This window comes from Coturnix japonica, chromosome Z (assembly GCF_054131305.1).
Source record: "Coturnix japonica strain WE chromosome Z, WE-NBRP24, whole genome shotgun sequence".
NCBI lineage: Eukaryota > Metazoa > Chordata > Aves > Galliformes > Phasianidae > Coturnix > Coturnix japonica.
The window spans coordinates 67,753,911-67,779,572 of NC_140702.1; the positions used below are offsets into that span (position 1 = coordinate 67,753,911).

Below are 25,662 nucleotides of genomic sequence, written 5' to 3' on the forward strand. Positions count from 1 at the left end.
CTGTTCTGCTGTAGAGTCCATAAAGAGGAAATGACTGCTCCCTCTGTGTGCTGACATCCATGGCTGCTGCATTAGCCTTGAGAGTGCTCCTGGACCCTCTGCAGCCCTTCTGTTCTGCTGGCCCCGTGTCTGGCCAGGAGCAGCACAGAGAGGTGCAGCCTATGGGTGCCACAGTCCCGTGACTGATGTCATAGAATCAATGAGGTTGGAAAGGACCTTGGAGGCTGTCAAATCCAGCCCCAACCCATCCCCATCAGCCGTCTGCACTAGATCCGTGTATCTTGAGCACCTCCAGGGATGGTGACACCACCACCCTCCGTACATGCATTACCACGCTGTCAGAAAATAAATGTTAGCTAATATCCAACCTGAACTTCCCCTGGTGCAAGCTGAGGCCATCACCCCTCATCCTGTCACTGCTACCTGGGAGAAGAGGCCGACCCCACCTCTCCATGACCTCCTTTCAGGGAGCTGAAGAGAGCGGTGAGGTCTCCCCTGGCGTTTCTCCAGACAGAGCAATCCTAGTTCCCCCCCATAAGACTTGTGTTCCAGACTTGTGTTCCAGACTTGTGTTCCAGACCCCTCTCAGCTGTTTCCCCGCTCTGGATACATTGCATGGCCTCAGTGTCACTTCCTTTCTGGTTCTAGGGAGGATCTGGACAGCGCAACCAGCCCAGCACCATGCAGCAAAAGTCTCAGGCTACCAAAACCGCCTACAGCACTTCTGCATACTGGACAAACTAAATCCGAAACCGGGGAGGGGGGAGAGAAAGAAAGGAGAAAGAAGAAATAAAGAAAACAAAAAAGAAAGAGAGAAAAGAAAAGAAAGAAAAAGAAGCCGAAGCTCATTCCTGGAATTATTAGGAGAAGTAACTGCTCAGCCAAATGTCTGTGCGGGGAGAACTGCAGCCATCATCCTCTGTGTGACTCGCCTGCTTCCTCTTTGAGTTGCTGTTTATGTAATATATTTATGTATGTATTTGTAAATGTAATAGAGCCTAAATGTGGTTTTCTGCATCTTGCAGCCTGTCTTTTTCTTTGTAGAAAAACTAATTATCCATTTCCCATCTGCACCAGGACATCCTTCCTTGTTTTTTAAGCTCCGTGGGCTTTCTATCACTGTCCGAAACAAAACCACACCATTCTCAGTGGAGCTGATGAGAGCCCATTTGTTTAATGCAGTTCTAAATTCAGGCAATTAAGGAGGCCTGGCTCCTTCAAACAAGGCATGTCCTGTGGGTTGGATATCTGCTCCTACGCCCCGGTGTAGCTGTTACTCTTAAACAAACAGCAGCAAAAAGAAACGATGATGCTTTTTAGGCCTTCCACTTTCTTTTGTCTCCCTCCTCCCTTTGCAGCGGCCGCAGTGAGTGAAGTGCCGCTGAGCGGGGAGTTCTGCCCTCACCTCTTTCTTCAAGTTTCTAAATAAATGAATACAATAAATAATAAAGATGACTTTTTTTTTTTTTTCTTATTTTATTTTTTTTCTTTTTTCTTTTGCCTTGAGCCAGGGACTCTGGATGGCTCAGTGTGTCCTGCGACCTCCTTTGCATCATGTGAGGCAGAACTATGTAGCGGTTTCCTAAATAAAAGTCTGAACTGTGTCTGGTTCCTGTTTTTGCTTTGAGCCCCCCCTGCCCAGGAGCGCCAAAGCTCCTGGATGGATCTTCACTGAACAAAGACCAGGACAGCACCTCCCGCTGCTGTGGTCCCGCACGGTGCAGTGGATGCTTTAGGAGTTTTCATTTTATTTCCTTAGCCTTTCTTCCACCTAAGTTCTGATCGTATCGCTGCCATCTGTGTCCATTTTCTCAGCCCTCCTGGCAAAGCTCAGCAGGGATGGACACGGAGGATGCTGAAGGAAGGTTGTGTTGGTGCAGCAGAGCTGTGGCACAGCACCCTGCCACCAGCCCACCCTGCCTTCAGCTCCAACCACGTCCATTCTGGTGCCTGCAGAGGGGACGGGAGGGAGCATGGCCTCGTGCCCATGGGGCAGAGCTGCTGCAGGCAGAGGCAGCCTGGCAGTGCTTGTGACAGCACGCACTGTGCAGCTCTATCTGGCCAAGCAGCAGACATGGAGCTCAGGAGGATGAAATAAACAGGGTGGTGACACCAGCTCTGGCCTTAGGTGTGCTCAGCCCTGAGGGCTTCCAGCAGTGTCACCACATTGCCTTACTGCAGCTCCATTACTCCACTTACATTACTGCAGTAATGCTTCTTAGTTTGTTATTCCTTTGTGTGGAAAAAGCAGGATTGAGATGGAAGAGACCTTGTGGTCCAGCTCCCCTGCAGTGAGCAGGGACACCTACAGCTGCATCAGGTGCTCGCAGCCCCTCCAACCTGACCTTGAATGTCTCATGGAAGAGGCATCCACCACTTCTCTGGGCAACCTGTGCCAGAGCCTCACCACCGTGACTGTGGTGCTTGATCCTTCTGATATCCAGCCTAATTTTCCCTTTCTGGCAGGGCTGTGCTCTATCCCTACATCCCCCGGCTCATGCTGGCAGTGGGGGTTGGACAACCCAGGTGCAGCACCTCACCCTTGGATTTGTTGAGCCTCAGCAGGTTCAGCTGGGCTCACTGCTCAGCCTGACTAGATTTAAAAATACCACGCACCAACATCCAGTGATGTTTGCTGGCTGTTTGTGCACAGCGAGGCAGTGGGTGCTGCGTTGCATTCAGCAGTGACGAATGGTCACCTCTGCTGGTGCAGACTGTTGTCAGCACGGCCCATCTCTGTCAGAAATGCAGAGCTCACAGTGACGACTATTGTCGAAAAGTTGAGTGTCATGTTTTGTAGCTGAGAACTTGCTCTATCGAGCAGCGTTACTGTGCGCTCTGTACCTGTTGTAGTTTCCATGGAGACAAGTAGGAGGTATCACTTTGGCAGCGAGCTCCATACATCACTGCTTCCCACCGCTTGCACTTGGCCACCAATGACAGAAGCAGCTCTCCCTGCACCCAACATGCCCAAATCCGTTTATTGTCCCTCCTCCTGCTGGATGGGCTGGGCACAGCCCCCAACCCTGCACCAGCACCTTGGGGGAACTCGGCTCCAACCCAGCACTGCTCCAAGAGCTCAGATCCCTGCTCAGGGCTCACGAGCAGCAGATCCGCTGCTCTCACACCCCACACCTGTGCCTGTATGCGCGGCACAGAGATGCCCAACACAGAGCGCGGCCGTGACCCAAAGCTTTGAGTAACCCCATGCAAACAGCAGCTCGAGGAACAGCGACGTGACTCAACAGCGGTGTTTTCATTTCACATTTTTTATTAGTAGACAGATGTGCAGAAAAGACAAAATATAACTACTGAAGGGGAAGACAACACAAAAATGCATCAGTTAATTCTCTCTGGTAAATTATATCGAAGGATTAAAAAAAAAAAAAAGGAAAAAAAAAAAAAAGGAAAATATCTGGGGTTTCAGCTAAGAAAACTACCAAGAACCCTAAAGGTACCCGCTGGTTTCAAAATGGGTGAAAACTGCATCTGAAGGGGCTGTGGTTGCAAATGTAAACGCTAAGATGGGCTGAGATGGGGAGAGGGGGGTTAAGAAAAACCGGGACGCAGCTCAGGTAAACATTTCTCCTCCGTCTCTTAAATAGTTTCAAAGAAAACCCCTCACACTCAGTTTGTATCTCTAAAAAAGGAAACCAGCAAGTCAACAAGCAATGACCCTGCAGGGACAGCGGGAAGAGAAATCACTCTGGGTAACGCAGGAGCTCTCAAAAAAGGGGTTTTTTTTCTTTCTTTTTTTCCTTTTTTTTTTTTTTTTTTTTGTTTTTGTCTTTAAAAAAAAGGGGTAACAGAAGAATCATGATAATGCATCTTACAACACCAAGCTTGAAAATACGAGTCACTGGAGAGTATACAGTGAAGACGGTCAATAGTACACGGGAGCTCCTGAAAGATGCAGTATCCTCATTTCCAACCAGGTCAGCAGCGCGGCCCCGAGCCCCGCGGGAGGCTGCAGGTGGGACGCAGGCACATGGCGCTGGGGCAGCGGAGCCGCGCTGCGGGCTGCAGGCTGAGGTGCCACCAACCTCCATCCCTCCTTCCCCCAGCTGCAGCACTCTGCAAACAGCTTCGCTGCCCCTCTGCATCCCACTCTGCCCTCAGCCTGCTCTGGGGGATGCATGCAGACCCAGGACGGCGCTTGCTCCCACCACCACGCTGCAGATGGTGCCGTACCATGAGAACACCGCAGCAGACAAAGGGCACAACCATCTGCTTGAGCCTGGCGGTCTCAGCAGGGAGTCTGCCCTGCTGGGGTGGAGGCAGGAGGAAAGCTGAACACCACCCGAAGGGTCAATTCAAGCCAAAACACAACAGCCAAACAAGAGCACATGGCAAAAGAGTCACGGTGTGGAGGGACTGAACAGGAGGGTGCAGCAGAAGACAGTGTGTAGGATCCCCTGCCCAAGAGGGCTGCAAGCTGAGCTGACAGCTCGTAGGGACATGCAGGAGCCTTCCTTTCTGCCTGCCCCCAGAGCCCACAGCAGCACAGCATTGCTCTACACAAGTAAGAGGAAAAAGGCCAGCACGGGATTCAGGCTGCAGGAAGCAGGGCCGCAAGCAAGCATAGGGACAGGTGGCCATCAGCCTCTCCCCCTGCCAAAGACAGTCTGGGGGATAAGCACCGGCTGCAGGTTTCTGGAAGCAGCATAGCTAAATGGGGCTTTCTTTTTAACCCTAACTTAGGCTGGAAACAAGAAGTAAATAGCAATCCAGGGCTCAGCTGTACAGACATGAAGTGTTAAGTGTTTATTTTAGGGTTCATACCACAAGCCACCTCTTTCTTATCATGAGCAGGCTGAAAAGGAATACTGTACCTTTCAGTAACATCCCATCAAGCTCAACACACAGCAGCTTTACACTCTCCACCCTCCACCTTATAAAGGAAAAGCCACCATCACAAGGCTAAACGAATGTACACACGCTATTATTGTAAATGGAGCAGCTAAACCTTGGCAATTTGCTTTGTGTGGATTTTTTTCTTCCCAGTAAATGCAGCACTTGAGCTCCCAAAAACACACCTTCCAATGTGTTTGTTCCAGCCTTAAATACATTAAACAAACACCCCAATGCAAGACTGTATTGAATTCAAGAACCTAAATGTGAGCAAACCTTTTTTGCCGCGAGCGTTTTGTAGAGAAGTGAAAAGGGGATTTTCTTTTTCAAAAAGAAATCGTAATACAGTGATGAAAGGGTTAAGAATGCAAGAATTCAGACATTCTGTGGAGGGTCTCTAAGAGGTCCATAAAAAAGGAGCAAACAGATCCATACAACAGGAGACAGCAGGAGACAAAAGTTTTTTGATCCCCCCCCCACACTTTTTTGCTGGACTGCTGCTAGGTTACCGCTGCTCCCTTCTGGCCTGAGTTGGCAGGGCAGTACAGGGGCACAGAGGGAGCAGGTCACGACTCCTCATTGCCAGAATCATCGTCGTCATAACAGTCGGCGTCCTCCTCCTCCTCGTCTTCATCATCAATGTCGTCATCATACAAGTCGTCATAAAGCAAATCTGAACTGTTGTCATTGGAAGGCACTTTAGTTTTGATGCAGTACTCTGCCAGCGTAGTGGGGACTTTCACGCCATCCTTCTCCGCCTCAGCTTTGGTAGCCAACACCTGTTTCCTGGGGGAGGACAGAGCAGGGTGAGCGGGTGCAGGGGGCTCCACCTCCCACAGCCTGCAGCCACTTGAGGCACTGCCAGCAGCAACAGATTGAGTTCCCATCGCTGCGTGTCTGGGAGCACTCCAAGTCTGTTTGCAGCACGCACCCTTACAAAGTCAGCATGGATGCACCCCAATACTGGGGAGCTCTACCAGCCCACGGGGCACTGGAATGGGCTGCCCAGGGAGGTGGTGGAGTCACTGACCCTGGAGGTGTTCAAGTTAGGTTTGGACATTGTGTTGAGGAACATGGTTTAGTGGGAGCTATTGGTGACAGGTGGACGGTTGGACTGGGTGATCCTGTGCGTCTTTTCCAACCCTGGTGATTCTATGATTCTATGATTCTAGGGCATCAGGGGTCAGGCTGCCCCCTCCTGCCCGCTCCTGGGCTTGGAATAAGACTGTAAAATTAATTTCTAAAGCAGTAGCCACAGAGGGGAGCTGGTCTCAGCAAGTTATGCGAGCAGTCTGTTCTGCAGGATTCAGAACAGCAGGCGAGTAGCACAGCATCACACAGCACAACTTGCTTACCGTATGATTTCAGCATACTCCTTGTCTTTTCCTTTACTGTCCCTCCATTTTCTGAACATGACTGATGCATCCACATTGGCAGGAGAGAATGTGTTGGGCTCATTAAGCAAAGAGATTACACTCAGTAAGATAGTCCTGAAAAAGGCAACCACAACAGCAGGGTCAGAGCAAAAGCACTCATGAACTCTGGGTGCTGGCAGCTTCTATAGGTGATGCATCAGAAAAGCATCAAAACATATTGTTTGAAGTCAAAACTTAACCTAAGGATAAGCGAACAACAGCTGAAGGGAAAGTACGCACTTATGGACAAGCACAGGAGCAGGAAGGCAATGCCGATTTTTTTGTTCTTTTTTAACACCCAGGCAAACCATGAAGCACCCAGCTGGATTCAGCTGCAACACCTCAGCAACACCAGCATGAACCACTTGCATAGCCCTGGCACAGAACTCTCCTGGGTTTCTGTCCACAGAGCTATCTGGGCACACTGCTCTGCAAGCACCACCTCTCACCCAGCCCCTGCATTTCCTATGACTCTCTGCAGCAGCCTCACTGCCACTTGAGTGGAAGGAAAGAGCAAAGACAAGTAATGTGGCTTGAAATACAGCAGAACACAGCAACTGCTCTGCAAAATTTGATGAAGGAGACTCAGCCCCCATTGTACTCACAGTGATTTAGAGGGGCACTCAGAGCACTGCATGCTGAGCACATCCAGCAGATCGTAACTGGGATACAATTCCAGGAAATGCTCGGTCATTTGGATGCTCTGCTCCTTGAAAGGCTTTGAAACTAAACACTTACATCTGGCCGGACTGCTCAGCACAGCTACCAAGAGTGTTCTGCAGATCGTTTTCCAAAAGATATAATTCAGTAGGAAGAGAATGACATCTCTGGAAAAAAACCTGCTTTGCCAGGCTGAAATGATGTGCAGAAGAATCCTCCACTTCATTTCAAGGATACATCTAAAATCTTGATTCCTAGCAGGCAGGCTGTGAAGCCAGGTCAGCTCCAGCAGTGTTTTTCCTGCAGAGTGAGCACAGACTGGGGAAGATCCAGGTAAGAGAGGAGTCAGCACCTGGATTCAGTCACTCTGTCAGAGCCACTGTCAGAGGCAAGTACAGCACATTCTTATTTCCAGTAAAAAATATTGGCTTTGGCTTCACTGACAGTAATGTTAGGTCTGGATAGCTTCTGCAATCAGACCAGTGAGCACTAAGGCCGCTGAAAAAGCCAAGAGGAATTAGCATCCTCAGAAAGCAAAGAACAGCAAGGCAGGGCATCACCTGTCTTCACAAGACATGGAAGCACGAGCATCCTGGACACTGTGCTGGCTGCACGCACTTGGTGATAAATATTGTGGACTGAACACCCCAAAGGGCACAGTGGACTCAGGGGAGACACTGAGAAGGGCAACAAATATGATCAAAGGTCTCCTGCTCCCAAGCCCTGCCACCACCTCCTCAGCTGTTGGGCCCATTAGACATGAGAAGGAGCAGCACTAACTGCAGCATTCCTTTACAACTTGCTGGACTTCTGCTGAATTTACTTATATATGACTCATCCAGCTGTGAGTGACAGGAAAGTCTGTATTAATTGTGCTTAAAATACAATTATGCTTGACACCTTCACAGGTGGGAGCACAGATGCTCTTAAAGTTAAGAATGATATCCCCCTGCTACAGACACTTCAAGCATGGTGGTAAGCTGCCACTACTCAGCAGGACTTAGAAAATGAAGAGAAGCCCTGGACTGTGCACACAGCTCATTACACACAAACGTGCTTCCCTCATGCACCTCCAGTCCTTCTGCCTCCAATCTGACAGACTCCAGAGCCTTGTGGACCAGATGGGACCCCAGCAGGAAGGTCTGTATGCAGCACTTAGGCCAGTGGGTGATGTTGGCAGTGGGGCATCAGTTAAGGACAAATTTTGCACCTGAGGAATGTTTTATCCCCCAAAAAGAACACTTTCTCCTTAAGCCAATGCCTTCTGGGAGAATAAGCACTGGAAACTGCATCACAGGAAGAAAAAGCAGCAATCAGAATCAGAAAGGTTAAGTCTCATGTCAAGTTTTGTGTTGCATAGGACGAAATAGTCAAAATGTGCATGTGACCTAAATAATGAATGCCTTAATCTGTTTCCTAGCTATGAATTGAGACTTGTCTAGTCGGCAGAACTGGAGGAGATAACCACATCAAATATCTGAACAGTTTAACAGCCAGGTGAGCAGAGGGACAGCTGAATGTAGCCCAGTGACACACAGTTTAAAAGCTATTTAAACGAAAATTAAAAACAAATCTCAAATGGAACTTTTGAAAGATTGCTTCATGCTGACTTGTACTTCAGATGGACTGGGTAACACCTGCCTTGACCTCCACAGCTTCACACAGCTGAAATGCACCATTCTGCTTGAGCCTTTTCAACCCTGAAGTAGTGTGCTCCAGGAGGGAGCATCAGTTGTTAAAATTTGCTGTTAACTTTCCCTAGTTCCCTGCCATGTTAGTTCTAGTTCAGCACTAAGCAGTGCATGTTACAAATCCATTCCAAGGGTCAAGAATCCAATAAATTTCCCTTTGCTAGATCTTTGCTTTGACAAAGCCTCTTTTCTAATGAATTTAATTTCGTTTTGATTTTAATTTAAGTCAGATAAAAGCAGAGCCAAACTCTCAGACAACCCTTTTCAAACTGCTGCATTCCCTCACAGGGACTGAGATCTTTTGGCTGGATCTACCAATTAAAATGAGATTTAAAGAACCAACATCTAACAAATCACTCTGAAAACAAGTATAATTCCCATGCAATATGGGAAAAACTAGGGGCAATTATTTCAACCTTATTTGGATAATGTATCGCATCAAACAGTTGGAACAGAAATACCCGAGTTCAAGGATTTTCCACTACATCACTACTGCTACACAGGTCAGTGGTTTGTTATTTGATATTTGTTTTGTCAGTTCTTTATTGGCAGTGTCTTAAGGTTAGAACAAAACCCAGCTATGCTTTTAAAAATGGGAGCGTTAGCCTTGAATGCCTCTGGTGCCCAATGATCCTTTCTTTTTGGTACCAGAGAAACACATAGCTAGCTGCTCGAAACACCAAACTACAGGAAAGAGATATGGGCCTATACTAGACAGTACACAACAGGTAGGATTATGCACAAAGTTACTCCTACCAGGCCTCAATACTAAAGGATGCCCTTTTCGATGAACGATACCTTAGAAGGGTTTGGAAGTGTCTGCTTTAAGAACATGAAAGCCTGTGAAGAGTACAGAAGACTCTACATTGTTAACCTGGCAGCAGGATATGCAGTGTCTACTATTTCAGACAGCTTGCTAAGTCTGGTTCCTACCTGGTTCAAGCCCTGAAACCATTCCCTAAATCTTAGATTATGTTCCAAGCTTTTTCCCAATACAGGTTTTAGTTTAGGAGACAGATGACAGGAATTCGAGGTCAGCTTTGTGTATCACTGCTTCCCACTGTTACCTGACATTTTGGGTAGGGTTCCACCTCTCAGATGGCAGCTCTCCACTCTGTGGATCATCTACAGGTGGGTGGAGAATTGAAATACATACATCTCCATTCTGAAAGACAGAAATGAAAAACGTTCAGAATAGCCCAGCTAACAGTCTGAAGACTCAGTTCAATCTCAGGCTATGTTTAAATAGAAGTCTCTTTGATATGAACATCCCAAAAGACAGTAAAAACCATGCAGGAACTGCAAACAGTTCTCAGTTCTTCCTGTGTCTACTGTATCAACACGTTCAAAAGCTTTCCTTGCTTAGAGCTTGTCTACAGATTGGTACAAAACAATCTCAGGCCACGAGTTTTCAAAGAACGTAGCAAAGCAAACAAAAACAATAGTAGCTAATAAAACCTTATTAGTCTCTAGATAGCATATACTACCACAGTAACAGAAATGAACTTTAGTCACATGAGACCCCATGTCCTCATGTCTTTTTTCCCCCAGTGATGACCAAGTCAGCAACAGGAATCTTTAAATCCAAGGATTTAGCACGCTATCCTACTTCAGGTATCAAAGCAGTGCTTCTCTGGGATGTACCAAGTCAAACAGATGGTGCAGGGCAGGCTCACGCTACTCCCTGATGACAGAGCTGTTTGAAATATCAGGTGAAAAAGCAGGAGATGCTCTCTGAAGGTTCCACTGAAAATCGTCCCAGCATGCAAGAGGAAGAATATTTTGGAAGCATACGGAAGCCATACAGCCACATAATCCTCAACCTGTGTTTCACTCACCAATGCCATAGCCTGAATACAGATTTAAAGTTTCATAATGCCTACAACTTATAAATACTTAAAGAAGCCTGTAAAACCAATTCTCTGCTTGTTACAGCACCCTGATATGATTACTTCATAGGAGTGCTGTAGCAATATCTATCACAGCTGACATTTCCCAGCAAAGCTGACACCGAGTGTCTTTGTGCAGGATGAAAGGAAGCTACAGATGGGTTCATGTCCAGCCAAGACAACGCCTCCAAGCTCTGCTGGCTTACTGCCTCTTGCAGCCAGCTATGAGAATTACTCATGAGCTCTCACAGGCATCCTATGCAGTGTTCATGCTGTCCCCTTGTCACCCCGACCTAATGGTTGATAATGTCAACACAAGAACTGCAGATGAGCTTGGTCCAAGACTGAAAACTGGTAGGGCAACTTCCCAAGTGGCTGCATCCTGAGGACTCTCCAAACACTATTTTGCCCACAGGAGCTGGAGCACAAAGCAGCAATGTTCAGTGATAGCATCTGTGCCTTTGAGCTCCAGCCAGTGATCACGGCTGCAGATAGCAGCAGCTCACCTGAAGAGCCTCCCCAAACGTTCATCGTAGTAAGCTGAAACAATGACATTTGTTTTATAGCCAAATGAGATCCTACTTCAACACTGCAGGCTTGTGATCGGTATCCAGAATTCAGCTACTCACTGAACCTGCCAGGTACACTAATTTAGCAAGCTGTCATAATCTTGAAGCATCTTTTCATCGAGAACAGAACTACAAAAAGCTAAGTAACACCTGGAGCTGCTGAATACCCAAGCACACATTTATGTTGCTGGAACCATTTGCCATAACAAGGCAGATTCTTCTTCTGGATCTCAAAAGACTAGTGCAACCTATAAATATTTTTATTATCACATTAAGGTGAAATTAACCTTACTCAAGTAATGTTTATGTTATCTTCTGTCTGTATTCCAAATTCCCTCTTGTCTACACAGGTTCTCCTTTAAACATTTCCCCAGGAAAATTTAGTGATGTTGACCCGGAAAAAGTGTTGCTGACCATGAGAAAGAGCTGCAGCACTTGTAGGAAGTCTCTCATATCATCAGGTTAAGCAATACCTGGGCCAGCAAATATCTGTTGTAAGAATATAAAGAAAGATGCAAGGATTCTTCTCTTTTGCTACAGTCAGTGCTATATGTTTGAGACTACAAACAGTTCAAGGCTGAGACTGAAGGAGCAGAGGTGTGGTGGGAACTGATGAAGTCAGCACGAGGATTTAGTGTAGTCAAGTAGATAGTGCAGTCATCCTATATATGTTTTCAAAAGATAAATGTATCGCTTTCCTTGTTTCTATCAACCAGAGGAAGGAAAAGCCTATATTTATAAAACCTCCATTATGATGGAATGAGAAGGTTGTGTTACCTCAAAAAAAACAAACCAAAAAACAACAACCTAAAGCTCAGTGTAGTTTAATGAAATTCAACTAGATGACCAAGCAAATGTGATGAGGAAAACATACAAAGTTACTGAAGTCTTTGCTCAGAACTGGAACGTCAGCCTCAACCTCTCCATCTGGTCTCACCAGCCGATTTTGCAAACTGTTACTTTCTTTCATCTTCACTACACTGAAAGATGTTTTTTTTTCCCTCCTGACAAACCCTCAAACCTCAAGCCCTTCGCTGATTTATTCTCAGTTTCATTTGGAGTTATCCCAGTGCCTCATCTTCAATGCTTAAATGTTGTTTCCAAAACAGCCTGCAAGCTGTTTCAGATTCCCTCAGCTCCAAAAAATATCGCTACTAACATAAAGAACAAAGATGAGTGTTGGAGTATTTGAAGAGTAACCCCAAAGAACACCCATCAGGTTTTGGGTTAGTTTCTCCTCCTACCTTCAGCTGTTTCTAGAGCCAATTTTTCATTTTTCCCACTAACACTGGGAGAGGCCCTTTCCAAGACTCATTTTGGTAACCATTTCCCACTCACCTCCTGCATGAGAACGTCCGGATTCAGACATCCACACTACAGTTCTGCAATAATCTTCAGGTGCTGAGACTTACTTCTTTTTTTTAAACTTATTTACAGATCGAACTCTCATGCTACTGAAAAAGATCCTAAAAGAGAAATGCTATCCTTGGCTACATGTCAGATTTGGTGTCAGGTCCAAAACTGAAGCCAGCAGACTATCAGATGACTGATTTTTAGGAAGACTCTGTGCATAACAAGGCAGTAGTCCTCCTGTGCATCCAGTAATTACAGCTAATTACGATCCTGTTTTGCACTGGAGTTTGGATACGCTTTTGGCTATTTATGACTAAAAGATCAGTGAAGTTCAGTGTGACATTTGGAGAGCACTCATCCAGGGCGAACATCCAGCAGCAGTGACTTGTTAGCAAAGGGCCTTCGAAGCCCAAGGCATCAAATGAAGCCATTGTTTGTTCACAGTGAGGAAGACAAATGACATTCCTCTTTGGACCCATAGGAAGCCGGCAGAATCTCTTTCAGGAGGACAAGGTGATAGGAACATTTTTGAAAGGCCTTTAGCATCTTGAGAAGTATTCTGGTAGCAGTCCTAGCAGGCTGACATTTGGCTGAAGCATTCAAAAGTTTAGCAGCAATCTGACTGGCCTCTAAAAGCTTAAGACATGTTCTGATTTACAGCAGGTCTTCAACTTTCAAATATGGCCTTCTGAAACTGGTTGGTTTTGAACCAATTGCACTAATCACTTTAAGTTGCTCCAAGCAACTTTGCATCACAAAGACAATGCTTTCAAGCTAGGGCGTGCTGCTTGACACAGAGCATTTATATAAAGATATTCCACTTCAGAAGCTGCCATCAGTCGTATCAAGATGCAGACATTGATTTGTCAGTCCACGGTATTACCCTTTGAGTGTGACTGATGCACAAACTGACCTAAGGGCTGCTTCATACTGGAGGCCAGGCTGCACAAGACTTCTGAAGCTGGACTCCAGCTCAGCTCCAGTTCTCCTGCAGTCAGAGTGCCCCAAGTCCAAACCCCCTGTAGGCCTGTTGCTGCAGAAGACTTTTCCCTGTTTTGTATTGTTGCTTTACACAGTTCTGTGGGATGAAAGCACACCAACAACCATTTGTTGCTTATGTACCACAGAAGGGTAAGACATCTTGATTCAAGAACCCCTTTAAACTGCTGGCATTCACAGTACAGTGCTTCACCTGAGGCTGCCAGCTGAACTTGCCAGTGTAATAAAGCCTCCATCCTTGCCTAAAGGAACAGTATTTCATACAGGTTTTAGAATTAATTGTTCAACCACGTAGCTGGAATTTAACATAACCAGCTAACTGCTTCAGTTATGGCCAGAGATACTGAGCACCAACAACATAAGTTTCAAAAGCCAGAAAACCTTCTCACGTGCCTGCAAAAAACTTATTTAAAAAACAGACAAACAAACCCTTACCTCATAAATGTTGGGGTGCCACATTTTGGTCAGGAATCTGAAAGTAGGTGGTGAATACGGATAGTCAATAGGGAATTTAATATGAGCCTGGAAAAAGCAAAACATCTTAGTTAGGACAAAAGGAGAGATAACAAGCTACCATTACCATTTCCATCAAGGCCATAAAGTCATTTTATAAACCAGTGCCCACACGGACTTGCAATACAACAATACAGTTTCAGACAGAACAGAACAGTAACTAAGCAAGGTAAAAATTCGAGCGCCTGAGCTCTAGCAGCTCAAGGTCAACCCTGAAAACAAACAAAAGGGGTATTTACCATGTCCTAATTCAAACACCACTATCCAACATCTGTTGTTCAGCAGGGTAAAATAGATGCAAAAGGACAAAACTCAAGCTATCACTGTTTCTTACTGTGTTCAGAAACAGGCTAAAAACATGTGCTGTAGTGAGAATATCAGTTTCACATGCGCCAGTGCAAAACTTTTAAACTAATCTTTTTTGTGGGGAAAAGGGATTTAAACACTTGCTTAGCTGAGTCCCAAGGGGTTTTGCTTTTCTTATGAGAAAGGGACTGGTCCATCTGCCCAGGCTCCTAGCACTGTATTTCTTGCCACAACAAACGAGCCTGAACACTCCTCGTGTCTGTTTAACAAATCTGTGCAAACCAATGAACCAAATATTGATGGGCCAGGACAGCAAAGATTGCCATCCCATACCTGTGCTGTCAGCAGACAATGGTGGAACAAGACTCAGAACCGAGTCTGTTGTGCAGAGACTGTAGAGATCCCAGCGCTGGGTTATTAACTTCTATGCTGTCCTGCCATTCAGAACAGCCAGAAAAAAAACAGCCAGTAGGGAATAGCTCAGGCACTGCAGAGCTCCAAAGGTTCCCGGCACAGTTCAACCTGCCTGGAGCCCCACCACCAGCCTCAGATGGGATACCCAGGAGAAACACCCCCCACCCTTAAATTTTATCAAGATAAAATGCCATGTAACCAAGTGCAGAACTAATGTCAATAAAAGCTCAGTAGCTCACATGGCTTACATGCTGCACACATGCTAGTGAATGCACATGGGTATGTTACAGCAGTATCAAACCCTTACACCACAAGAATTTGCCCTGACACATTCACAGCCAAATGATTCACATCTTCTTAAACAATCCTAGCCCATGGTTTAAGGTCAGTTACATGAATGGCACTGCTCCAATAAGAGCAGGCAAGAGCCTGTTATCACCATGCTGCTGTAGAAGCAAGTGCTGCAGCAAGGCAGCTGGAATGTGCTGCCCGGGACTGGGAGCGGAGCAAAGATTTACAAAGGGCAGGGCAGGTTTAGTTCAGCTCAAGTGCTTGCATTTCATAGGTGCAGACTCCTCCAGACCACTGGGGCTTTCCCAAGCCCACTCCTGTGCTTACGTGCAGTTTCGTGAGATCTAAGACATGAAACAGCCCAAGGACTGAAATTAAAAACACAAGAGACAACAAAGCTCAGGATGGAGCTAGCTAGAAGAACTCTTGGCAGGAGCTGTATGTGTGTCTTACATACAGATACAGTTCCTAACTGACTGAAAAAAAACCTCACTGGTAGCATTTCAGCCTTGGGGGGCTGGGGGCTAAGAAGAAGACCTCATTCAAGCCAGTATGGACCCTCTGCTCTCATGTTATCTAAACCTGAAAGTTTCATCCCAGGAAGACTACTGGAAAAGCCAAACCAAGGCAGAACTTCTGGCCTCTGTGCATGGCAGAGTCATGATGAAGTTTTAGACACCAGAAGAAGGCTTCTAGTTTCTGTGGACTGTTTTGCAGTCACAAGTCTGCAACAGAACAGGGCAATTGGACTGACTGCCTGCAATAGCAATCATCACAGAATTAATGAAAGCTGATGTTTCACTATGGGAAGAATACCTCAAGCTCCAGAAAATGCTCCTGAAAACTTCTATCCGTGCAGAGGCAGCTGAGACACCAGCTTGCCTGTAATCAGCCCTGTTAAGAGGAAACATAGGGCTACTCTGTGAGATGCTTCTAGCAAGCCTGCATGTTCAGCACATTATGAAGCTGTGCTGAAGCATAAAGCAAATGAAGCCTCTGCACCTCTAGAGCCACAAGCCACTGGAGCAGGAAACTCCAAATTATAAGCAGGGATTTTTTCCTGGTAAGTGCCACTTTCAGATCCCCATGCTGAGATCATTCAGAAGATGAAAAGTGAAATAGCAGTTTTTCCATAGCATTACAAACAAGACCCAGAGAATTATTCTGCATCTCTCCTGTAACTGAAAATCCCACATTATGTAACACCACTCCATAGTCATCGAATGCTGTTTGAGTTCCTGATTGGCTAAGCTAGCCAAGAATTTCCAAAACAAACTGCAAGACTGCTTGCAAAGATAAAGCAACAGCCACAAGTCTTTTTTTTTTTTTTTTTTTAAAGTAAAGTTAAGTTTAAGTTTTAAGTAAAGTTAAGCTAAAAATATTAAGAGGAAAAAAAACAAAACAAAACAAACAAACAAAAAAGACTGAATTAGGCAATAACTTTATTTACGAAACTAGGCAATAGCTCACTGTTCCTCCTACACTTTCAAGCTGAGCTCTCAAAACTGCTTCCCATTCCCAGCAAGCCCAGTCAGGACTGCTAGATACTGAAAGTGGCAGAACTGCAGGGCGGCTCTTTGTCAGCCTGCCTGCAACCAGACAGATGAACTTAGTACTCGAGATTTAACTCATCTCCATCCACAGACACCTCCAGAAGTTTCCAACCACTACTGCATTTACCATGTGTTTCACTCCTACCGACATAATCCTATTTCAGAGTCCTGATTTCAGCTGCCTTCTCACCTTTGGCTCCTCAGCACCACAGAAAGCACCTGACAGAACCAAGGTCACTCATCCATTCCTCCCACCCCAATTTATGCCTTGCCATACTTACAGACCCTAGAAAGAAATGCATGGACTCCCTGACTGCTATGTCACACAGACAAGACTGGCAGAAGATTCAGCCCTCTGCAGGCATCTACTGCTACTGCACAAGAGCTTGAACCTCCAAGTCAAACCACAGAGCATTTTAAGATTATTGTTGACAGCACCCTCACTTCAGCTGTTTCCTATTCTACTGCCTTGCTGCTCCTTGGAATTGTCAGTGGTGATTACACTTCAGATTTGTTTAAGTTTTCTTCAGACTCCATATTTGTTAAGGCACAGCCGCAGTGAAATATACACACATAGGAAAAATAAAATCCTACTAGATATCCAAGTCAGACAACAGACTGAAAATGCAAACCCAGTTCTTCTACCAGCTGCTGAAGTAAGTCCTGATTCAGTCACTATGAATAACTTAGTGCACTGACTTCTAGTTTCCAGAGGTCTTGCCATGTAACTGAATCAACACTTACATATTAATACCATCTCCCTCTTGGTGGGGTGCACTAACACAAGCAGGACTCACTCCTAACTTGGCTGTTTAGAAATCCAGTATTTATTCCAGCCCAGCTGTTATGACATTTTGTTGTCTGACACTGTTTTTGTTTACTTCTCTCATACTGAGAAAAACTTTGCTGCATTTTCAGGCAGTGAAGGCAGGAACAGTGAATCCATGCTATCTGTCCTCTGCATAAAGGCAAGGGAGGGGGGAAGCAGGGGGAGTACCCATTTCCTGGAAAGCCACCAGCATCACAACAACTGACCTGATTTGGTGATAGTGGGAAAGCCAGAAGCTTTTAACTGTGGCCAATGGAAACTGCAGCTTTTTGACATTTCTGACAGTGCTGGTTAATGTAATTTCTATTTTGTAACAACACCAGCTCAACACAAGCCCTACGAACACGCAGCACAAGTTAAACTGAGCATCTCCTGAAAACTGTCGCTGAGATACAAAGAGAATTTTTAATATATTTTGTGCATCTCCTGCCAGCACAGTGCTACCTGCACCATACATTTAACACAGAGAGAGCGAACAACAGCAGGAACTACAAGACCACCACAGGGTTTAGTGTTAATGTGTAATCCCACAAAATGCCCTTTATTGCTCGTAGCACATCCAGCATTTATACAATTCATCTAGTGGATTTTCCTCTTCCACATTAAGCCTGGATTATGGCATGCAGTATTAAGCACCATGTGCTGGAAAACACGTTTAGTGGAGGTCAGCAGCCTGTTCTGCACACCAGTGAGGTTTAAAGCGCCCTGATGTCCTTCAGCTTCAGAACCAGAAAAGCAGCACTAAGGCTAGCTACATTGCAATGGCTCAATATTAAATTTCCAATAATGATCAATTACTGGAAGAGGTAATAAGGGATGCAAGAACAACGTTGCTATTTCAGCTCCAGATATTGTGACCTAGGATCCAAGCACCTTACTGTAGCAGAACTGGGGACAACCCTGGTGAGCAACCTGGTCTGTATCCTGGGTCTGTTCAGCCTGGGGAAAAGACTGAGAGGGGATCTGGTACAAGTTTATAAACATCTAAAGGGAGGAGTGAGGCAAATGGGTGAGGCCAGGCTCCTTTTGGCAGTGTGCAGTGACAGAACAGGGAGCAAAGGCATAAAACCTGAACACAGGAAGTTCCCTAATAACATGCTGAAGAACTTCTCTATGGTAAGGGTGACAGAGCACAGGAACAGGTTGCTCAGTGAGGCTGTAGGGTCTCCTCCTATGCAGATGACCTATCTGGATGCCTACCTGTGCAATCTATTGCAGGGAACCTGCTTTAGCATGGAGGTTGGACTCAATCTCTTTAAGTCCCATCCAACTACAGCAAGTCAGAGATTCTACGCATTCTGTCATCACCTCCCAGCAGCACCAGATCACTGCACTGACAGTGACTGTGATTTTAGAGTAGTAGGACTACATCTCCACCACGTAAAGAACCTGAAGCTGCAGGACTCCATGGGACTCGATGAGGTCCATCCATGGGTTCTGAGGGAACTGGCAGACGAAATTGCCAGGCCACTGTCCATCATATTTGAAATGTCATGGCAGTCTGGTGAAGTCCCCACTGATTGGAAAAGGGGAATATTAGCCCCCATTTTCAAGAAGGGAAAAAGAAGATCCAGGGAACTACAGGCCAGTCAGTCTTCCCTTTGTGCCTGGCAAGATCATGGAACAGACCCTCCTGGAGGCTCTACTAAGGCAAATGGCAAATAAAAATGAGGTGATTGGTAGTAACTAGCATGGCTTCACCAAAGGCAAGTGGTGGGTGACAAACTTGGTGACCTCTTATGATGGAGTTACAGCACCAGTGGATAAAGCTTTAAGAGCAACTGATATAATCTACCTAGGCCTCCCTAATGAGGACAAGACAATACAGCTGGTGCTCTTCAGCCTGGATAAGAGAAGGCTCTGGGGGGGGACATTATAGCAGTCTTCCAGTACCTGAAAGGCCTACAGAAAAGCAGGGGAAGGGCTTTTTATAAGGCACATAGTGACAGAATGAGAGAAATGGTTTTAAAATGAAAGAGGGTAGATTCAGACTAGGTATTAAGAAGAAATTCTTTACTGTGTGGGTGGTGAGGCACAGGAACAGGTTGCCCAGTAAGGCTGTGGGTGTGCTGTCTCTGGAGGCATTCAAAGCCAGGCTGGATAGGGCTTTAAGCAGCCTGGTCTAGAGGGAGGTGTCCCTGCCTATAGCAGGGCATTAGAAGTAGGTGATCTTAAATGTCCCTTCCGACCCAAATCATTCTATGATTCTATGATTCTAGTGCAAGTTAGTGGGTTAGAAGAATTATGCCTTCCAAGTTCAGAAAACTCCCTGCAATGGCCATACGAATAGCATTACATGCTTTGTGGTACGTATCACCTGATCTGCTTCACAGGGAATTTAAATCACGAAGACCTGAAAGTGAAGTGAACTAGAACTCAAAAAAGACACTAAGTTCAACAAAGTAAAAAAAAAAATAAATAACAGAGCAACAAGTGGGTAGGCCAAAGATGACTCAAGAAATGAGATTAACTTACAAAAGCAGAGACTGGTTTGACAGGCAGAAGAGTCCATTCTTGCTCCAACTAAGTCATATCTTACATATTTCTTCTATTGCAATTAGCTGGGGCATTACCAAACATCTTCAATAGAAGGCTACTCACACACAGAACAGAATTCATTTAAGCAAAACTTTAAAAAAATATGTTGGGACAGCTAAGTCACAAAACCTACACCAAAGCAGCAAGTCTGTGATACGACCATCAAAGTACAATTATACCTTTAAAGTAATGGCTTTGAACACCATGTCAGTCAGTAGCTTCTTCAATCTGAAATCACAGCACTAACGACTGACATGAACCTGTGGCTAAACTGAATGGTCCTGGAGTGGGGAACGTGCTGCATCCCTGTTCAGCTGGACTGCATCCAGGCTCCTGTGATCTCATACATTCACGCTCAGCTGTCTGGAGCATCTCAAGGGATCTGAGTAAATAAAACTGCTCTAAACAATGAAGTCAGTCAGAACAAGCAGTGCCTGGAAAACAGACCTTTTTCTTCTAACATTACTCAAAAGAAACAGAAGGGGTTTTGTTTTGTTTTTTAAAATATTGTTGCTGTTTGATATCCTAGAAATTCAGTCTGGAGATTTTAGCCTTACTGTGATAACTGGCCGTGACAGCTGCTGCTCACTGAGAGATTGAGTTAGCCTGCACCAGCCAGCTGCACTTAGGATCTCACGCAGTTTAGCAGTTAAGAGAACACCCTTCCTTCCTGCAGTGAGTTTTACTGCAGGCATATTCCATAATACTGTCCAGCTAATTGAGACAGCCACTTCAGCTCCTGCTAAAAGTGCTCCTTGTCAGCGCTCTCAGGCTAGGAACATCCAGCTGAAGACAAGGCAGCTGCGAGCACTTGGATTTTGGAAAGTTTATTGCAGACAGAGAGACTGGGACAAGCTGAAAACCAAATAATGGCTGCCCTTGGCAGCACACCACCTGCATACTTGTGAGGATGTTTCATACCCCATCACAATGCTGAGCACAGCTTCACCAGCCAGTGCCCACTGCCAATTGCCCAGGATTCAAACCTGCAGTACCTGAGCACTGATGCAAAGAGGTTTTTCCTGCCTCAGCACCATGCTTTAGGCTGCAGGAGAGGTAGCATCCAGAAACAGTTACTGAGTTGGAAACGGAGAGACAAAAATTTCCAACCTGTCCATTTCCTAATTGGCTTTTACATTTGTCTGCCATCTCATCACAAAAGAGGCAGCTACCAGCAACTATACAGGACATAAAACCAAACAGAATGACTTAGTGCTCTTCTGTACTGCAAACAGGCCCAACAGCTCTGCTGAACTTCACCCACGTAGCCAAATGATAAAGCAATTTCACATTCCCACACGAAAAAGCTGATGCCACACTGAAGTTTCCTGGGAATTTCCATGCTGAAATATCACTAGATTCTGTTTCTAGTTCAGTCTTGCTCCAGAATCAGGTCTGATTAAGAGCAGGATCAAATTTTGGCAGACCAGACATGACACGACCTTTGTGATCCCTGAAGTCCTGACGTTGAGGCTAAGTTCTTGGGACTGATGGCTTCCAGTTTCCCTGTCGTCTATACACAATATGTATCACACAAAGTCAGGTTCACTTGGAGTGTGTTCTGCAAAGAGGCTGGTCTCTGTGACTATTTTTCAGGCAGAAACAGCTGACTCACTCCTTATTTATATCTGTACAAAAATACAGACTTCCTTGTTTGGACAGAATAGGAAGAATAACTCCTAGTGTGTGAAACATAGGTCTCCCTGTAGTGTCTAGGTCTTACTGAAGGAGCTAACGACACCCAGCAGTGCTGCACCTAAAGCTTCCATCTAACTCTGTTTCCAAAGTAATCAAGATTTGTGAATATTTGAAGCTGCTTATTGAAAGGTTTGTGTTGCATTATTGGCATCTCTGGCAGCATGTCTGAAAGCTCTCCAGCTAAGTGTGTAAGTCCAGAGCATCAGCCTCCACTTGCCAGGCCTCAGGGTCCAGCAGAACATCTCATTAGGAGCTGCATTAGCCTACAGCATATTCAGTATCCTGTTCAATCTCACATTTTAAATTTCCGTGATCTGGTAAGTTCCTGTAAGCAGATTTACACAGAGGCACTCCAAGCATACATGGAACAGCTGAACTGCAGACACGAGGACGTACTCGGGAATTAGCCTGGTCATTTTTATAGTTCAGTTTGCACAAATTCAAGTGATTAGGAGCAGAACAGATCAGTTTCACCACCTTTTGTGTCAGGCTTGACAGAGTTTCTATGAATTCCACTGCTCACTCCAGCAGTTTGCACATTCACTAAAATGCAGTATATTATCCTATTTTTCAGTGAGGCAGAAGATGATGTCCAAACTGGTTTCATAAATAAACACCATTTGCTTCAGCCTGTTTAACTATTTTTAGAGAATTCTCAAACAAATACCAGCCTAACCATTCATGAGTCAGTCAATGACTAATTGCCTTGATTCTCTTCATATGCAATCCAGTCTGTATGAAGAGGAAAGCATTCCTCAAGGGAAACCAATCACATGTTCTGCTAAAAACTCCGGGCAGGCCTCGATGCAGTCACCTCTTTCATAAGCAGCAAGGGGAAAGGAATATTTATAGCATTGCAAGTGTAAACCAAAGCACAGTGCTGCAGTGTTACACAATTTTGCGTTTCTCATCACAGCCAGCAGCAGTTCTTCTCAAGAGATTTCTCAAGCTCGTGTACCAGCTTTTATTTAAACAAGACTTATAAGTTTCTAGCAACTGAATTGCAGCACTCAGGAAATGCAGTCTCTAAGAAACTTACCTAAGCTGGTTGACACACAGAAGCCAACACAGCACTGGGCAGCCATGCTGCTTACCTTTCAACCACTGCATTACCAGCTGTGAGCTGTTCAGTTTGGAACTGGTCACAAGTAGAGGCAGGTAACACTTAGCAGCAGTAGCAAACACATCTGCAGGGCTCTACCACTAACAACCCAGAGAGGTAAATACATCAGCACTGTCTCCTAAAGCAGAGACAAGGACCAAATTCATGCAGCTTGATAATCCTGTACCAATGCAACTGCATGATGCAGCTGTCTGCAGAGTGTCCCTAATTCTGTATAAGCAAGCAAACTCTGATACTCCCATGCCTTCCTACTGAGTGTCCCCTAGCTGGCTGAAGAAAACAGCACCAAGTCATGAGGTAATCACTCTTGAGAAGCCTACATTTGAGCATTTTTTCAATTATTGCATAATGATGTGCCTGTCAGCTCCATTATCATAGGGTATTCAAAGAGATCAAGTTTAGGTTTAAGCTAAAATAAGTGCTTTAACTGATACACACCCACCCTCATGCCTCAGGCTATTGTTTCTATGGTAACAGGGTGCTTTTTTTTTTTCCTTCTTTTTAGTTGTGAGTCAAATTAAAGAAGCATTAAGCATTGTGTCACTCTCTACCTCTTTTCAACCCTGCCACGTGTTTTAGATGATTTGGAGCTCACAGGGTAGTACAGACCTTATGTTTGCAGTGGCCTTATGGAAAAAGTTACTGAAGTTCCTGTGCAGTCCTCACCTTCAGAGGATCACCAACAAGTCATCTGTTATAGCGACCACAGACCATTTAAAATCCAATTACAAGATTAGGTAGAGAGAAAAATATCTATAAAATGGTTGTTATTGATCATCAACACATGGATGATTAATAAAACATCTTTCAGGCCTGATGAGAGAAAGTATAACACAGAATTGAGAGTTAGCATTCATACCTGTGTTTCGACAAGTTACTATGTAAATGGCTAATATGACAACTAGATAAAGCCAGAATTTGCAGTTTCCTGAAATACCTCCTGAAAGCATTGGCAAAATGTTGAAAGGAAGGCTGATTCCTCTGCAGTGCAGCACAGATACCCTTTGCCCTTCTGATTAAAGTAGAGGCAAGATGATAAAAGCTGAGTTATGTACATGAACAAATATCCTTGAAATCGAAGTTATATCTAATTAATTTTAATCATTTATATTAAATTTGTAAGGCATAGCTAGTAAAAGTAACAGCCAGGAAGAACCAGTGCAGACTACTGCAGGTCAAGCAGTCCTCAAGGTCAAACCAGAGCAGTGCAGGGAGGCACGTGTAAGATGAGAACATGCAGGCTTGCTGAGTGTATGCACAGAGAAAGCTGGACCTTGCCTGATGGCTAGAGGAAACCTGAACAATTGCATGAGCAATGACTCTCAGTCAGCTCCAACACTACACACTAGTTCCTACCTGTAAGTGGAAAGGAACAAGGAGGAAATTAAACTTAATTTTGTTTCTGTATTTAAGTGTATGTCACAGATAATACACTTGATTTAAAGTGGCAGGTCTGAGTTAGCTTTGAATGAACCTTGAGTGACAAATAAGCAATCATACAGAAGGAGAGAATCGTATCAGGAAGGAGAAGGGTTGGTTATCGCAGACTGATGGTGTGCATTTAGTGAGAACAGGAGTGTGGCTGAAGAAACAATTTCAAATACTACCTTGGAAAAAGATGCAACAAAAATCTAACAGTGCTATCCACATGGAGCAGCAAGATTAAACAGCAGAGGTAGATTCAAATAGAACTTTTAACAAGATATGATACAGCTGTGTTTATGGAGATGTGCAGCAGTAGGTCGTGCCTGAAGAAATTGTTTTTTCAAGAACTTAGAGCAAGTTCTCCATTGTGAGATATTGCTTTCTATCCAGAACCCTCCAGTGGATCTTGCAAGATCTACTTTTCAATTTCAGCTTTTCTTTGTAAGGCACTGGAGTTTAAGAACACTAGCTGAAGGCTGAAGAGCCAGCCTTCCTGTAAGTGCTCCCATGCATGACAGAAACCACATAGCACGTTTATATTTCTAAGACTCCACAGAAACAAACCATAGTGTTTTCCTCCAAAGATTCATCTAAACACTCCTCTGTTGCTTAAAAAAGTGGTATGATTAACACACACAAGTATCTGTGACTATGGATCACTGCCACTTGCTCCACAAGAATGCACACTGTCTCCAGTACATGCTTCAGCATTCTGTTGTGCTCAAAATGTAGCATCTACATGATCCACTTGGGAATTAACACCTCTTATTTAATTCTAAGAAAATCTAAACCTGCACATCTATGAAGCCTACGACCTGAGCAAAGGACTTGCTGGCTTTTATATGGACCAAGTTGAGGCTATCAAAACCCAGGAATGCCTGAGAACAGAAGATGCATCCTGATTTGTATATTAGCCATGAACACACAAAGACATTAATTTTTGAAGACTTGGTCCTAATGTTGTCCAGCTGTTTGATGCAACCTTGCACCTTGGCTTGACAGCACCTGATGTAAAATGCCTACATCCTACCAAGTGGCAAAGCAGTAACAATCAGACTGCAGCAGAAGCTAGCAATGTTTTGTGAACATATGTACACAGCCCTACCAGGGGAAACCCACCCTCAACACACATCTGAACTCTGAAGTAATCTGCCTTGGTAATCATAGTCTTATCTACGCCATGATAAAATATGTTGATGTCAAAAGAAAATGATTTACCCACATTCAACATCACGAACATTTTTGTGCTAGCTTTTTTTTCTACTTAATGGTAAGCAACTCTACAAGTTTCCACTCAACACCATTTTAAAGTTCACCAGTAGCTAATAGTAATTATTTCCAACTGATGATTCCTATTCAACTACTCCATCAAAAGTCTGAGCTATTATTTTTAATAGAAACTAGTCCATTGCTTGTAAAGAGGTATTAGGCTGGCAGAGTCAGACACCTGCATCCTACTTAAAGAACAAGCTGCTTCCCCTCAGACAAACAAATCCAAAGCATGACTTGGAGGAGCCTCTAGTGGTGATAAAGCAGATGTGATTA

At 44.8% G+C, this 25,662-nt stretch overlaps 2 protein-coding genes across 29 annotated transcripts in view; one reads left to right on the forward strand and one right to left on the reverse strand.

Annotated features, from left to right (window-relative positions):
• Positions 1 to 1,604, forward strand: part of UBAP2 (ubiquitin associated protein 2) — a 121,163-nt gene extending 119,559 nt beyond the window's left edge. For 27 of the 28 annotated variants that reach the window (XR_014939710.1, XM_085529749.1, XM_085529754.1 and 24 more), the window contains one exon: positions 649 to 1,604. Coding sequence is in view for 26 of the 28 variants with exons in the window: in XM_085529749.1 (XP_085385875.1) it covers positions 649 to 744 (96 nt within the window). In the remaining 2 variants the exon portion in view is untranslated. The remainder of the gene's footprint in view (positions 1 to 648) is intronic. The other variant, XR_014939711.1, reaches the window with a different exon arrangement.
• Positions 1,605 to 3,253: 1,649 nt separating this feature from the next.
• Positions 3,254 to 25,662, reverse strand: part of LOC107305747 (ubiquitin-conjugating enzyme E2 R2) — a 49,696-nt gene continuing 27,287 nt past the window's right edge. Inside the window, exons 2-5 of the mRNA XM_015848272.3 lie at positions 13,863 to 13,949; positions 9,685 to 9,782; positions 6,207 to 6,341; positions 3,254 to 5,637 (exon numbers count right to left, since the gene is read on the reverse strand). Coding sequence (XP_015703758.1) covers positions 5,418 to 5,637; positions 6,207 to 6,341; positions 9,685 to 9,782; positions 13,863 to 13,949 — 540 coding nt within the window. The 3' untranslated portion in view covers positions 3,254 to 5,417. The remainder of the gene's footprint in view (positions 5,638 to 6,206; positions 6,342 to 9,684; positions 9,783 to 13,862; positions 13,950 to 25,662) is intronic.